General features: G+C 51.4%; 1 protein-coding gene across 8 annotated transcripts in view; it reads right to left on the bottom strand.

Annotated features, from left to right (window-relative positions):
* Positions 1-248: 248 nt before the first annotated feature.
* Positions 249-14339, bottom strand: part of LOC142316932 (cytochrome P450 2C3-like) — a 217685-nt gene continuing 203594 nt past the window's right edge. For all 8 annotated transcript variants that reach the window (XM_075352714.1, XM_075352707.1, XM_075352709.1 and 5 more), the window contains 3 exons: positions 10525-10712; positions 9785-9926; positions 249-761 (listed from right to left, as the gene is read on the bottom strand). In XM_075352714.1, coding sequence (XP_075208829.1) covers positions 568-761; positions 9785-9926; positions 10525-10712 — 524 coding nt within the window. In that variant the 3' untranslated portion in view covers positions 249-567. The remainder of the gene's footprint in view (positions 762-9784; positions 9927-10524; positions 10713-14339) is intronic.

Below are 14339 nucleotides of genomic sequence, written 5' to 3' on the forward strand. Positions count from 1 at the left end.
AGCTAATGAGAGCGCAAGTGCCACAGCTGACGAGAGTGCAAGTGCCACAGGTGACGAGAGCACAAGTGCCAGCTAATGAGAGTGCAAGTGCCACAGCTGACGAGAGCGCAAGTGCCACAGCTGACGAGAGCGCAAGTGCCATTGCTGTATAAGAAAAAACAGAAAGCCAAGTCGAAAAACAACAAAAATTCAATCGATAAGTAATAAAAAAAATCACTAGACAGAAGAAACCAAATTTTTTTGCACCGTGGTGTTTGGTACAAGGTTTTATTTATCGGTTTTATTTCCACATGTCACTAGTGGGAGAATCGTCTTGGGTGTTACAGATACAAATGCTCCCATGAATGGGTCACGTTACTCATCCACCATATTTCTCCGTTTTAAGAATTCAAAGTGTGATTTTTCCTGAATTTGGATGAAATTCTGCAATGAAATATCACAATTTTCCCAATTTCTCTTGGCAAATTATAAACCTTTAAAACTATGTTTTCATCATTGTCTTTTTTGTCGCATGATCCGGATTATTTTCTGATATTCTCCCACATTGGGCAGCTGGATCACAGTTGATCACTTGGACGAGGCACGAGGCACCGCACATATCTGGGCCGATGTGATGATGTCAGGCTTGTTTAAGTTCAGATATTTGGAGTCCCGACGTTCTGTCCCCGGGGGGAGGGTGAAGGTGAATTTCTGGAGTAAAGCGGAGAAGAGGAGGAAGAGCTCCATGCGGGCCAGGTTCTCTCCAAGGCAAACTCGCTTCCCTAGAAGACAAACACAACTGTATGTAATAAGGAAGTATGTTCTCTCTGTGTCACTATATACTGGGCATGTGTTTATACTCAGCGGCCAATCAGTGGAGGGAGAACTGTAGGAAGGAGGGAGAGAGAGCAGTATGAACCAATCAGAAGCCTGGAGGTGTGTCTCAGACTACCGCACATTCCCTATACACTCTGCAGCTCTGCTATAGTCACCGATCACAGCTGTATAATAATAGAGCTAAAAAGGAGCCAAGAATCAAGATATTAGGAAAATGATTGACGTGTAATTCTTCAGTAACACTAATAGTCTTGTATAGCTGTATAATGAATACTATGAATATGTATATGTGGCGCCCTTGAGGCTTCAGTCACCACAGGGTGCTGCATCTCAGCTGAGGTGTGGTATTCATCCCGGGTACGGAGGAGGTCATTGCCGGTAACCACTACAATCCACACAACACAATCAGTTGCCCTCCCACTGGGATTGGGTTAAGGTAGGGTCCTGGAGGTGGCCATCAAAGTATGGGACCTCCTGCCCACCAGTTCAGTAACCGAGGGGGTGGAGCTTTTTTAAGGGGGAGCAAGGCGACACACTCACACACAAAGAGAGACAGACTCAGATGCTGAAGGAGTGAGGAGTGGGGAGAAGACGGGAGCTGTATAAAAGCTTCCTCAGGACCGAGTGCAGAAAACAAGGTGCGGAACCCCAGGCTGTGTGGGTACAGCACGTCCCACCTGCAGAATCCGCAGGGCAGGAGATTGCAAGTCTACTGGCCCACAAAGTGCCCGGGGCACAGCCACATACTAGAGCCAGGAGCCGTGACAAAAGAGCGGCACCAGTAAAGGACTTGCGCTGCCTGCCATATGGGCGAGAACCGGAGCCAATACAAGGCAGAGGGTCTCAGCGTAGCTTCAAGCTGCAGGGATTCAAGCCCACACATCACAGCACAAGTAGTAAGGACTCACCGAGAGAAGCATTGGCTCTGACCTCCGAGCTATCCGGGATCGGCTGGAGCCCATGACAGCGGAGCCCGGCACTCCAGAGGCAGTGATACTTCAGTGAGTAAAGAACTTTGACTGCAACCCCTGTGTGGTCCAATCCTTCCCGCGCCCTGCCCTCACTTTAGCTGCACAGCCGCAGGAGGCTACTACTCCCAACATCCCTGGGGCCTGAGATCTGCCTGTGGAGAGCCGTACCATCCGAGATGCGCTACCATCTTCCCCAGAGGACACCTCCCGTGGCGGCTCTTATATTAGCCGCAAACCACGGGTGGCATCACGAATATAAACTTTATTCTCCCCTGTAAATAACCCCTCCATGTTATTGACACCGCCCGGGTGTCATGGGTCTGGCCACTGGGACATCCGACCCTCTACACCGCCCAGTGACAAGTTACCCCCCAGACCTTGTGGGCACGTCATATACAAGATTTATATAAAGTGCAATACACTCACCATATTTCTATTATATGGATGATTTAAATGTTTCATTTGAGTAGGATTCTTTCATTTTCAGGCTGTTCTGCAATTCTCCAGAGCTTTTTCCCAAGTGTGTGAATCCATTGTGTCATCTTCCCTCCTTCCTCTCTTTCCAGCAGGTATTGGCATGCTCATGTATTTGCAATGCGAATGGCAAATGGGAATGACGGACAGGATCATTGATGTCAATGGGAACTGACTCGCATATCTCATCTATGATGAGCATATGCCATTTCACAAAAAGCTAACATTGTTCCTGTATCCCCTGATGAAGCAGCATGCGAAACGCAAATTGGAATACTTGTCAGGTATATGGCAGAAATAGGTTATGGGTCGATTTGGCTTCTGCTAAACTTGAGTGAATAGATTGGTAGGACCTCTTATCAAGTGGCCTGGCAGTATTTCATGGCTGCTGGATGGGAGTCCTGCAAACCACCTCCTACCTTCTGGCGACTGTAGCTCGTTTGTTGATTAGCCGTCCTGGTGTGATCTTGTGTGCATTATTCCACTACAATGATGTTGTGCTGCCTAATCAACAACAGAGCCAGGGATACCCCAGGAGGCGCTCACAGGGCTCCTGTCCAGTGGGAATTCTTACCGGGCTGTTGGATCAAGCTCTCAGGATTTATTTGCTCATGTGATATCTGGGTCAGGTAGTGTGTATTGCTTGGATTGCCTTTTGGTGCTTTCTTATCTTACATTCTTGGTGTCTATAGGGCGTGTTTCCTGGAGTCACTTTTCTTATTATATACGAGTCCATCTTCTGGCAGACGCTTGTCTTGCTGTCGTAATAGTTTCTGACTTAGATTTCTTTTGAGAGTTTGTATTATAATTTTCACTGATTAATAAAGAGTACTAGATTATACATGTGACTCGCCCACCCCAGGGAATAGGTGACTCGGTGTCAGGCCGGACTAGTCCGGGGTAGTCAGCGGTGGCGTGGCCCGATTCCGTGACCCTGGTGGAGTCAATACAAAAAGATGCGATATTGGGGGAGATGGTGATAATGTTTATATATGATTCGTGACGCCACCTGTGGTAAATTGCAGCTCTTTAGGGCCGCAGCTGCTGGAAGGGACCTCCGGGGCTGATGTTATGGCAGCTGAGATGTTGCTTGCTCTCCACAGGTAGAGCGGGTACCCCGGGGCAACCTTTGGTACTTTGTAGGTTCTATGGTGTTTGTGGATGCAGTGCAGGATAAAGCAGATGACACAGGGCTTGCAGTTAAGATCTTTACTCACTGTTTTCTGAGTCCAGGTGCTAGCAAACCAGTTGCCCACAGTATGCTGGGATCCACTGTCAGGTGCCTCCGCCTATCCCGGGTAGTTCAGAGGTCAATACCGGTGCACCCCTCCTGTGTCTCTTTCCTGACTGTCTTCTTAGCCTTGACCGTTGTAGTTGTGCTGGTCTTGGCCTCCACCACAGGGCCTGAACAAAGGGAGCTAACCGCAGTTGTATCTTGCCCCCTTCACAGGGGATCTGTGGCAGGTTGTGGCCACGGGCGCTTGTGTCGCGGGCAGGGAGGGCGCTGCGCTCACCCACTGCTCGGGTCCGGCTGCTGCGGTCACTCCCGGTAGGTTGGCGGTAACTGTCTCTCCCTGCACCGGTGTTCTGTTCTCGGCCCCAATGGCTTCCCACTGATAGCCCGCTCCCCAGCGGTATGTTGGCTAAGGAAGCCCTTCCTTTGCCCGCAGGCTCTGGCCCTGGGAGCTCTAGCTCTGGCGGTAGCTTTATCTCCCTCACGGTTTGGACGGTTGCCTTCAGTCGGGTCTTTACTGCTGGGAAACCCCGGAGGTTCCTGTCGCTGACAGATTTGACCGGTTTTACGGCGACTCCTAGCCTGGTCGGGGTCCGTAGGCCCTGCCGGATGGTGCTGGCTTCTCTTCGCTCCCCGGTTTGGTACCATTGGGCCACCGCCTGTCCCCAGTCCTCACGGTTGTGCGTCAATCGGCCTCTAATGCAGACGGTCATCACCGTCTGCCAACCTTGCTGTCAGGTGCCCGGGCCACGTACCCGGACACGGTCAGTCTGCTCCTCTACTACTACTTCCCCTGACTCCCTCTCTCTACTCCTCGTCACTATCTCTGACCTTCTTTCCCGCCTCCAGGACTGTGAACTCCTCGGTGGGAGGAGCCAACCGCCTGGCTCCGCCCCACCTGGTGTGGACATCAGCCCCTGGAGGGAGGCAACAAGGGTTTGTGTTTGACTTCGGTGTTCCTAACCGGGGTGTGGGATGTGTTGTTGCAGTACCTGTGACGTCCTGGCTTGTCCAGGGCGCCACATTCCCCCTTGGTTAAACACAGACCGTCCGCGGGCTGCTCGTCCATCACCGGTTTTATTTTCACAACTAGGAAAAAGGTAATAAAACGGTAAAACATATAAAACACAAGCATTCTTATAAAACTTTCCTTAACGGGAGGCACTTTCTTTTAACGTTACTAAACGGTAGTCAATTTTTCTTAACGGTAACGGCTTCCGCTCTCCCCCCGCCCAAACAACCTGGCCCTGATGTTGCCCCTAAGAAGTGGGCAGCACCCCTTGCCCCAGTCCAGAACCAAATTGCCCGAGTGGGTACGGTCTCTTTCAGGGGACCCACGTCCATGGGGGAACCCTGACCCTCGGAGGATCGCCACCGGTTACGGTAGTGGCGGGCCTGGGCCATCCCTTTCCTCCAGGCCCATCCTCCCAAATCAGCCTCTCCGGAGGCGGTCATGGTATTAACCCAACAAATATATTTACATGCCACTAAGTTTGTGGTTGCCCTGCAAGTTCTCGGGCTTGTCCGTAAGAAGTTCCTCACGCAACGGTTGCAGAAAGTCCCTACGGGGACTAGTTGCCGGCAACGGCCGGTTCAATCACTGTGTCAATCTGATAAACTTCTTCGGTTGATTCAATCTTATCATTCAACAACATACAAGAACATCACACGGTGCTGGTGGTCCCAACGGGGATAACTTGCGGTGGAGGACTGCTGACCCTGGGGGGGCTACCACCGCGGAGGGTCGGCCCAGTCCAGGAACGGACGGTACATCGGATTCTCCTTCCACAAGCAGTGCAGTCCAGAACCGCTGATCGCTGTTGGAAACGGCGGCGGGGGCAGCGTGCTCGGGACCTCCTCCTCCATCAGCTGCACTCTCCCTGGACCCCTTACGGCAGGGCCGGTCCCCGGCTCCCACTCAATCAAGGCTGGTTCAGGAACTTGGGTGACCTGGTCACGGCATGCCACGGCCGCCGTGGCCCCTTGCTCCCGGGCCTCCACCACGGCGACCATCCTGCGCACCTCTACCAGACGGCAGAGCGGTACAATCCTGTTCGTGACGCCAAGTTGTCGCAGGCGGGGAAGGCTCTGCGCTCACCCACTGCTCGGGTCCGGCTGCTGCGGTCACTCCCGGTAGGTTGGCGGTAACTGTCTCTCCCTGCACCGGTGTTCTGTTCTCGGCCCCAATGGCTTCCCACTGATAGCCCGCTCCCCAGCGGTATGTTGGCTAAGGGAGCCCTTCCTTTGCCCGCAGGCTCTGGCCCTGGGAGCTCTAGCTCTGGCGGTAGCTTTATCTCCCTCACGGTTTGGACGGTTGCCTTCAGTCGGGCCTTTACTGCTGGGAAACCCCGGAGGTTCCCGTCGCTGACGGATTTGACCGGTTTTACGGCGACTCCTAGCCTGGTCGGGGTCCGTAGGCCCTGCCGGATGGTGCTGGCTTCTCTTTGCTCCCCGGTTCTGTACCGTCGGGCCACCGCCCGTCCCCGGTCCTCACGGTTGTGCGTCAATCGGCCTCTCCTAAAGACGGTCACCACCGTCTGCCAACCTTGCTGTCAGGTGCCCGGGCCACGTACCCGGACACGGTCAGTCTGCTCCTCTACTACTACTTCCCCTGACTCCCTCTCTCTACTCCTCGTCACTATCTCTGACCTTCTTTCCCGCCTCCAGGACTGTGAACTCCTCGGTGGGAGGAGCCAACCGCCTGGCTCCGCCCCACCTGGTGTGGACATCAGCCCCTGGAGGGAGGCAACAAGGGTTTGTGTTTGACTTCGGTGTTCCTAACCGGGGTGTGGGGTGTGTTGTTGCAGTACCTGTGACGTCCTGGCTTGTCCAGGGCGCCACACTTGCAACCACCCCCGGGCCTTCGGTGTTACTTTTGAGGAATTGTCTTTCTTCCCTCTGTCTGGGGACCGTCCCCGAATGCAGCCAGATTCCTCCACCCGATCTTTCAGTGGAACAGGCCACGAGCCAATATGCCCTTCCGTGGCCCTGGGATCCTTTCTTTCTCGGTGTCACCTGGGCCTAACTAGACCCTAGGATCTCCACCATGAACTTTTTTCTGTCACTTTCTCCTCAGACTTTACTCCTTCACTCTCCTGAGGTAACTACCTCCCTCCCCTTCTCTCTCTGTCTCTCCAGACTTGACTGAACTTGAACTTCCTGGTTCCCTTTGTCTACTATCTTTCTGACTCCTCCCACACACCCACTGACTAGGCCCCACCCACACTATTGGGACCAGAAATGGGACTTACGGCCCCATGAATACATCTATGGGGGTTGCTGCCACTATCCCTGACTCAGTGTATGCCTACCAATTGGTGTGTGCAAGTTTAGTCTGTGGACCGGCATATGACCTCATTCTTACCCAGGATGGGACATCACACTTCTGGCTGAGGTGCAATATCTCTGTGGTGACGGAAGCCTCAGGGGCGCCACACATGACCTTTTTGTACACTTATGAAAAAAGAACCACGGCACTTCTGAGTAAAACGAGTGCATTGGTAGGGTCCAACTACATAGAATCAATATAATCGATCCAGGCACTCCAATTAGAGTGCCTGGTTCGATTATATCTTTATTGTACTGTACATCATTATTTGTAACCAGAGGATATGTATGTGTGACGCCCTGGGCAAGCCAGGGGTCACAGGTCACAACACCACACGCACCCCACATTCCCTGCAGGTAGACACTAGGTCAAAACACAAATCCTTGTTGCCTTCCTCCAGGGGCTGATGTCCACACCAGGGGGTGGGCCAGGCGGTTGGCTCCGCCCACCGAGGAGTACACAGCCCTGGAGGCGGGAGAACCAGGCAGTTGAAGTCTAGCTGAGGGCTAGAGTAGAGTTAAGCTAGGGAAGTGAAGGAGTAAAGATAGAGTTTTGAGGAGGAGGTGGAAGGAGTTGAAGTGGAGAGTTAGAAGTGGTAGAGGAGCTAAAGTAAGAGCAACAGAGAAAGTGACTGAAAGAAGCCTGAAGTTGGTCCGGGTGTGTGCCCCGGACTGAGACAGCAAGGTTGGCAGACGGCAGTGACTGTCTGCAGGCGAGACTGATTGGAGGTTGCCGAAAGGACCGTGGACGGGTGGTGACCCGGCGGTACCGGAGCGGTATACGAAGATTAGTCAGCACCAGGGCAGGGGCTTTTCGGATCCCGGCAAGGCTTGGAGTCGCCGAATTTGCCAAATCCGTCAGTGAAGGGGACGTCTGTCTCCCAACAACCAAGTCCCGTTTGAAGGCAACAGTCCAACCGTTAAGGGGAGACACCGCCACCGCCAAGGCACCAGTTTCCCAGGGCCAGCGCCTGCGGGCAAGAGTGGAGCTCCTCCGGCTCATATCTAAGCTGGGGAGCGGGTTACCGGTGGGAACCCATCGCTACCAAACAACAACACATAGGTGCAGGGAAGAGACCGTCACCGTCAACTGCAGGGGATATCAGCAGCGCAACCGTCTGAGGGACCCGTCCAACCAGCCATTTGTTTACCGAGAACTGTGTCGTGTTTACTGGCTGAGTGAGTACCTCCGTGCCGTGCGGCACAGCGCTGCCCCTGCGCCCCTGCACCTCCACAGGCCCCATACCCGCCTGTTCACCATCCAACCCCATCACTGGGCCCCGGGATCACCAACCCCTACCCACGGAGGGGCAACACAACAACTGGCTGCTCCATACCATCACTCCCGGGATCCCCAGCCAGAGCAGCGGTGGTGTACACCTAATCACCACAACCGTGGGTGGCGTCACGGACAATAAACTATCCCCACACCCAAACCCCCTTTCACTCACCGGCGAGGAGCACCGCTCGAGTCCCCGGGATCCGGCCCATCGCTCGAGCCACCGAGCAGCGGCAGCAGCAGGCCGCAGCAGCCGCAGCGGCAGCCGGACCCGAGCAGTAGGGAGAGCGCGGCGTCCCCTCCTCCGCCCGCGACATATGTTCTCAATCATCCACAATGTGTAGTGACATTCGTTATACATATGTATTGCTCTCTGACGACTCCAAGTCTTTTCTTTGCCCAGAGTCCCAGACTCTCCATCTGTCACGTCTCTGATTTTTCCATTTTTGGTTCTTGTCGCGGGCGGAGAGGGTTTTTTCGGGAATGCCACTCGCCTGGGGGGGATCTCTGGCGCTCGGGTCCGGTGCTTCTGCTCCTCGGTGGCTCGAGCACGGGGCCGAACCCGGGGCTCGAGCAGCGTCTCCTCGCCCACGAGTGAAAAGGGGGGAGGTTTGGTGGTGGGATGTCAGTTGTGACGCCACCCACGGGGTTGTGGTGATGGTGGGTACCACCGCTGCTGGTGACGGGGGTTCCCAGGAGCGATGGCGGGGAGCAGCTGAGGTGTTGGCCCCTCCGTGGGTAGAGGCGGTTGGTTCCGGGGCCCCGGTTGGGAGAGAGTGGCTGTTGGTGGGTAGGGGATAGGTGCAGGTGCCGATGCGGGGAGGCAGCGCGGATGCGGGGCAGCAGTGCAGCGCTGTGCCGGATGGCACTAGTGTACTCACTCAGGTAGTCAATGACAGAGTCTCTGGTAAACCAAACGGCTGGATGAACGGGGCCCGCAGTCGGCTGCGGTTTCTTCACCTTTCCCCGGACTGGTTGATGGTGGCTGTCTTTCCTTGCACCTGTATGTAAGTGTTTGACCCCTATGGATTCCCACGGGTAGTCCGCTCCCCGGCTTGTACGTGTCGGGAGAGCCCGTTTTGCCCGCAGGCACTGGCCCTTGGATCTCTGGCCGTTGGCGGTGGCTCTTATCCGGACGGGTTGGGCTGTTGCCTTCTGATGGGACTTGGGTGGGAATGAACCCCTGAGGTCCAGACCGCAATCAGGGAATTTGACCATTACGGCGGCTTCCGAGCCTAGTCGGGGTCTGAGTACCCTGCCCTGGTGCTTAGCTTCACTCCGCTCCCCGGCTCGGTACCGGCGGGCCACCGCCCGACCCCGGTCCTACGGTGCTGCAGAGGTCCACTAACTCCTGCAGACGGCCACCACCGTCTGCCGACCTTGCTGACTGCCTGGGCTCCGACCCAGACACACACAGTCTCTCCACTTCAACCTCCAACTCCACTACACCTCTGAACTCCACTCCAACTCTCTCTCAAACTGAACTCACTACTTTTTCCCGCCTCCAGGCCTGTGAACTCCTCGTTGGGTGGGGCCAACCACCTGGCTCCGCCCCACCTGGTGTGGACATCAGACCCTAGAGGAGGCAACAAGGGTTTTGTTTGACGGATGTTCACTACCAGGGGAGGGGGTGTGTGTGATGTTATTCTGTGGCCCCTGGGGTCCAGGGCGTCACATTCTTACCTGCTGAGAACGGCATGAACGCCATCCTGGTGCGGAACTGCCCGTCCTCATTCAGGAAATGCCCGGGGTTGAAATCTTCAGGAGTTTCCCACTGAGATGGGTCTTGTAGGACTGATGTGAGGAAGGGGATCACGGTCGCTCCCTGATTACAGGAAAGATTAGGTGTTACATGGATTTGTTTAGTTTATGAGGATCATAGCACACCAAGAGTTTCCTAACTATCTACCATTGCTCAGCTATAGAGATGGGTGAATTGGTCAGCGTGAAGCTGGTCCATCAGACAGGTCAGTGGTCTCTGGACAGGAGGCTTGGAATTCTCTTACATTCTGGGATCCTTGGTGCGGATTGTGAATATCCCGGCTGGTGCAATATCATCTGTGCGTCACTCCGCAGTGATGACGTAGTGAGATTAATCAAAAGCCGCACCAGGGATCACCGAAGGTGAGAGATTCTAGATCCTCCCATCCAGAGGACAGAGACCACTGACCCATCTGATAGACCGAAGTCACATGAACCGATCCAACCATCTCTAGTCAGGTATTATACCATAACTGTATGTAATAAGAATAGAACACAACTTATAAACTCCTGATAATCAAATTGGGCCATAAACACATATTGCAAAGGGTTTTCTACAAAAATGTTACCAAAAAAAGTACATGAAGGTGTCCATGATTGTGAATATGATGGATAACATTTACGGGCATGGGGGGATGCGTATTGTCGGAAATGCCCTTTACCTTCGGGATAGTATAGCCTCTGAACTTGATGTCTTCAGTGACGGCATGGAACAGAGCGGTAGGTGCCAGGTCGAAAACTCGCTGTGATTCATGGATGACGGCATTTGTGTATGCCAGCTGAGGCTTGTCCGTGATCTCGGGGATTCGTAGGGCTTTCGTCGCCTCGTCTATCTCCTGCTGAACTTTAGCTGAGAGATAAAGATCAGATTATTATTATTTTACAGAAGCAAAAGGACCCTGAACTCATGGTCTTAGGGCGGCTTTGCACACTACGACATCGCAGGTGCGATGTCGGTGGGGTCAAATTGAAAGTGACGCACATCCGGCATCGCATGCGACATCGTAGTGTGTAAAGCCTAGATGATACGATTAACGAGCGCAAAATCATTGTAATCGTATCATCGGTGCAGCGTCGGCGTAATCCATAATTACGCTGACGCGACAGTCCGATGTTGTTCCTCGCTCCTGCGGCAGCACACATCGCTGTGTGTGAAGTCGCAGGAGCGAGGAACATTTCCTACCGGCATCACCGCGGCTTCCGTAGGATATGCGGAAGGAAGGAGATGGGTGGGATGTTTACATCCTGCTCATCTCCACCCCTCCGCCGCTATTGGCCGCCTGCCGTGTGACGTCGCTATGACGCCGCACGACCCACCTTCTTAGGAAGGAGGCGGGTCGCTGGCCAGAGCGACGGTCGCAGGGCTGGTGAGTGCGTGTGAAGCTGGGGTAGCGATAATTTTCACTACGCCAGCTATCACACGATATCGTACCTGCGACGGGGGCGACGGGGGCGGGGACTATCGCGTGCGACATCGCAGCATCGGCTTGCGATGTCGCAACGTGCAAAGTCCGCCTTACAATCAACAGTGTATTGGGAAGGAGACAGTAGAACACAGGTCCGGGGGAGCTCTAGTGGTATTCACAGCGGGGCTGTTGCAGATTGTGAACTTTCAGGCTGCTTCTGAAGGTTCCCAATGTGGGAGACAATGTGTAGGGGCACAGAATTCCAGAGAACGGGGAAAGATCAAGAGAAATCCTGGAGATGGTTGTGTGAGGACATAAGAGAGCAAAGGAGAGAAGGTGGTTTTGTGAGCAGACAGAAGCGGGGAGGTATCATGGTAGCATAAAGCCCACTATAACCAATTAACTTACCATTAATAAAGAATAAATACTCAGACACATGACATTTGGATAAAAATGGCCGTGGTGTTTTATTATTGGTAACTTGATAAATTAAATTCACCATATTATTGAAATTCAATAACCATAAAATTCCATAAATACCACCATAAAGTACCATTAACCACTTATAAAACCACAATCCACCCAACATAGTTGGGCGATTTTTTCCCAAACGGCCGAGTATTAACAATACGAGGCCCCCCCCAAACACCGCAGCCATTTTTCTATCATATTCTGGATACCCACATTAAAAATGTCCAGACCAACGTCAGAGAGATGTACCCCATCAGACCTGTACAGGCCAACCGTAAAACCTTCCAGATCACTATGGCGATATGAGAAGTCGCCCAAACTAACAAAAAATTTTGCCATGTCGCGATTGACACGTTTCCTTATTTTTTCCAAAAAGGCAAGCTGGCCATTCCAAACCAGTCTCGGAACAATTTCAGAAAAAATCAATGCTGAATAAGGAAAAAGATTCTTTAATAACGCAAAATCTCTGCGGAAATTAGATAACAAGTCCAAAGTCTTTATTTTACCCAAGTCATTCCCTCCAATGTGTAAAATTATAAGGTCAGGATACGGATGAGTCAACAGCATACCTTTTAAGGTGCCAAGTAAATTAGAAAATTTCAGACCCCTTATACCGTACCAAAAAACATTTATCAGTTCATACTGAAAAGATAAGTTTTCTGTGTAACTTCTACAAGCCGCTCTCCTCTGCGCCCAGTGTATAAACGAATGGCCTACAAGCCAAATCACCATTGGGCCTAGAATTGGAGAGAGACAGAATAAATTAATTATAATAAATTCGGGCGTATATACAACTGATAGCGTTTTGACGCCCATCTGCCAATTTTACCAATTCTTTTTCCCGAGAGGCCAGCTCTTGCTGCCTCGGTTGCCGCCCCGATCCGAAAAGAATGTGATGAGAAGTTGGAGCTATCTAGCTGCAACTTAACCATACATTTTTTTAATATTGCATTAAATTGAAACTTAGTGGCAGGCGAACCGTCTACATGTAAAAACAACAAACCCGGGGTATCCCCCCGTACAGTAAGCCATTTACATAAATTGGTGACGGGGCATATACATGAATCCCATAAAGGACGCAACTTCACAGAACACCCTTTACCAAGTTGATCCATTTTGGACCTACTAATAAATAACACCGCACAAGAGTCAGATACATAAACATCCTTTCTATATAAACCCGAGGTGTTGTACCGACTATGGGACAACAACTCACTAATTCTGAGTGCTGCGAAGAAACAAAGCACAAAAGCTGCACGAAATAAACATAACTCAAAATTGTTAAAACAAACTTCACTCAACATAAACCATAATCTTTCTAAGAGATTCACGGATATAGGCCTGCGGCGATCAGGCACAACACAACCTTTTTTACAACCCTTTAGCGCCTGCCGAACCACAAATAAGCTTAATAGAGACTCCTCACCATATAATTTTAAGAAAAAAGAAATTCCACAAAATGTTTTATACAAAAAATTATAACGATAACCTAAACCAACATAAAAATTCAAAAAACCAAGTGCTGTAGACACATCACACTTGCGGGGAACCAGATTCCTGGAATCACAAAATTGATTCCATGCCAACCAAGCAGCCGAGTATGCCTTCCAAGTCCCTGGTGCAATAGAATTTTTAATGGAATCTGCTACTAATCCAAAATTGCCTCCCACAACTGGGACGGGCATGCAGTCAAAAGGGGATCCATCTTTCCTGAACTCTTCCTGAATTCCTCTAACCGCTGAGAAGAGAGGTAAAAAACGGAAGCATTATTGCACTCAGGAGCAAAACGAGCCTTCAACCAAATATTCCACTTCAGACACAATAGAACCAATCTGCGCAACACACCACCCAGAAACCTACACTTCACCACCAAGGTGTTCAAAGCAAAAACCAAACCTTGACAATGCGATATGAGTATAATCCTCCTATTCGCTAGTTCCTTACCCCAAATATGCACTGAAACAAAAACCGGAAAAAGCTCCAATAACACCTGCTTCTCCAGCAAACCTTCCGACAACCAAGATGAAGGCCATGAAGAAAAGCACCAGTGTGTACGAAAAATCGTACCGAACCCCACTTCCTTAGACACCCCTGTAAACCAAAGGAGATCCTGAGACAACATAAAATCCTGTTGAACGCAGCTAATCCCGTTGAAACTTTCTAAAAATTCATACCAAATTCTTAAATCCTTCCTCATCTCACACGAAATTCTAATGTGTGAACCTGAACACCTAACACCCTTAGTTGCATCATACAAACGTCTGGAAAACACTCTCCCCATTGGCAGAATTCTTAATGCAAAGTTCAAACCACCCAGCAGAGATTGGAGCTCTCGCAGGGTACACTTTTTCTTCACTAAAAAACTCGCAATACAGCCTTTTAACTTCGTAATCTTCTGGCCAGGGAGCCTCAATTCCATTTTTTGTGAATCCAGAACAATCCCTAAAAACTCAAGCTCCGTACAAGGGAAAACTGTTTTATCCTGAGCTAACGGCACCCCAAAAAACTTCATCAAACCCAAAAATTTATTTAGCAATTGCAAACAACGTCCTGACCTACCAACAAAAAGGAAATCGTCCAAATAATGTAACATACCCCCC

This window comes from Anomaloglossus baeobatrachus, chromosome 6 (genome assembly GCF_048569485.1).
Source record: "Anomaloglossus baeobatrachus isolate aAnoBae1 chromosome 6, aAnoBae1.hap1, whole genome shotgun sequence".
NCBI lineage: Eukaryota > Metazoa > Chordata > Amphibia > Anura > Aromobatidae > Anomaloglossus > Anomaloglossus baeobatrachus.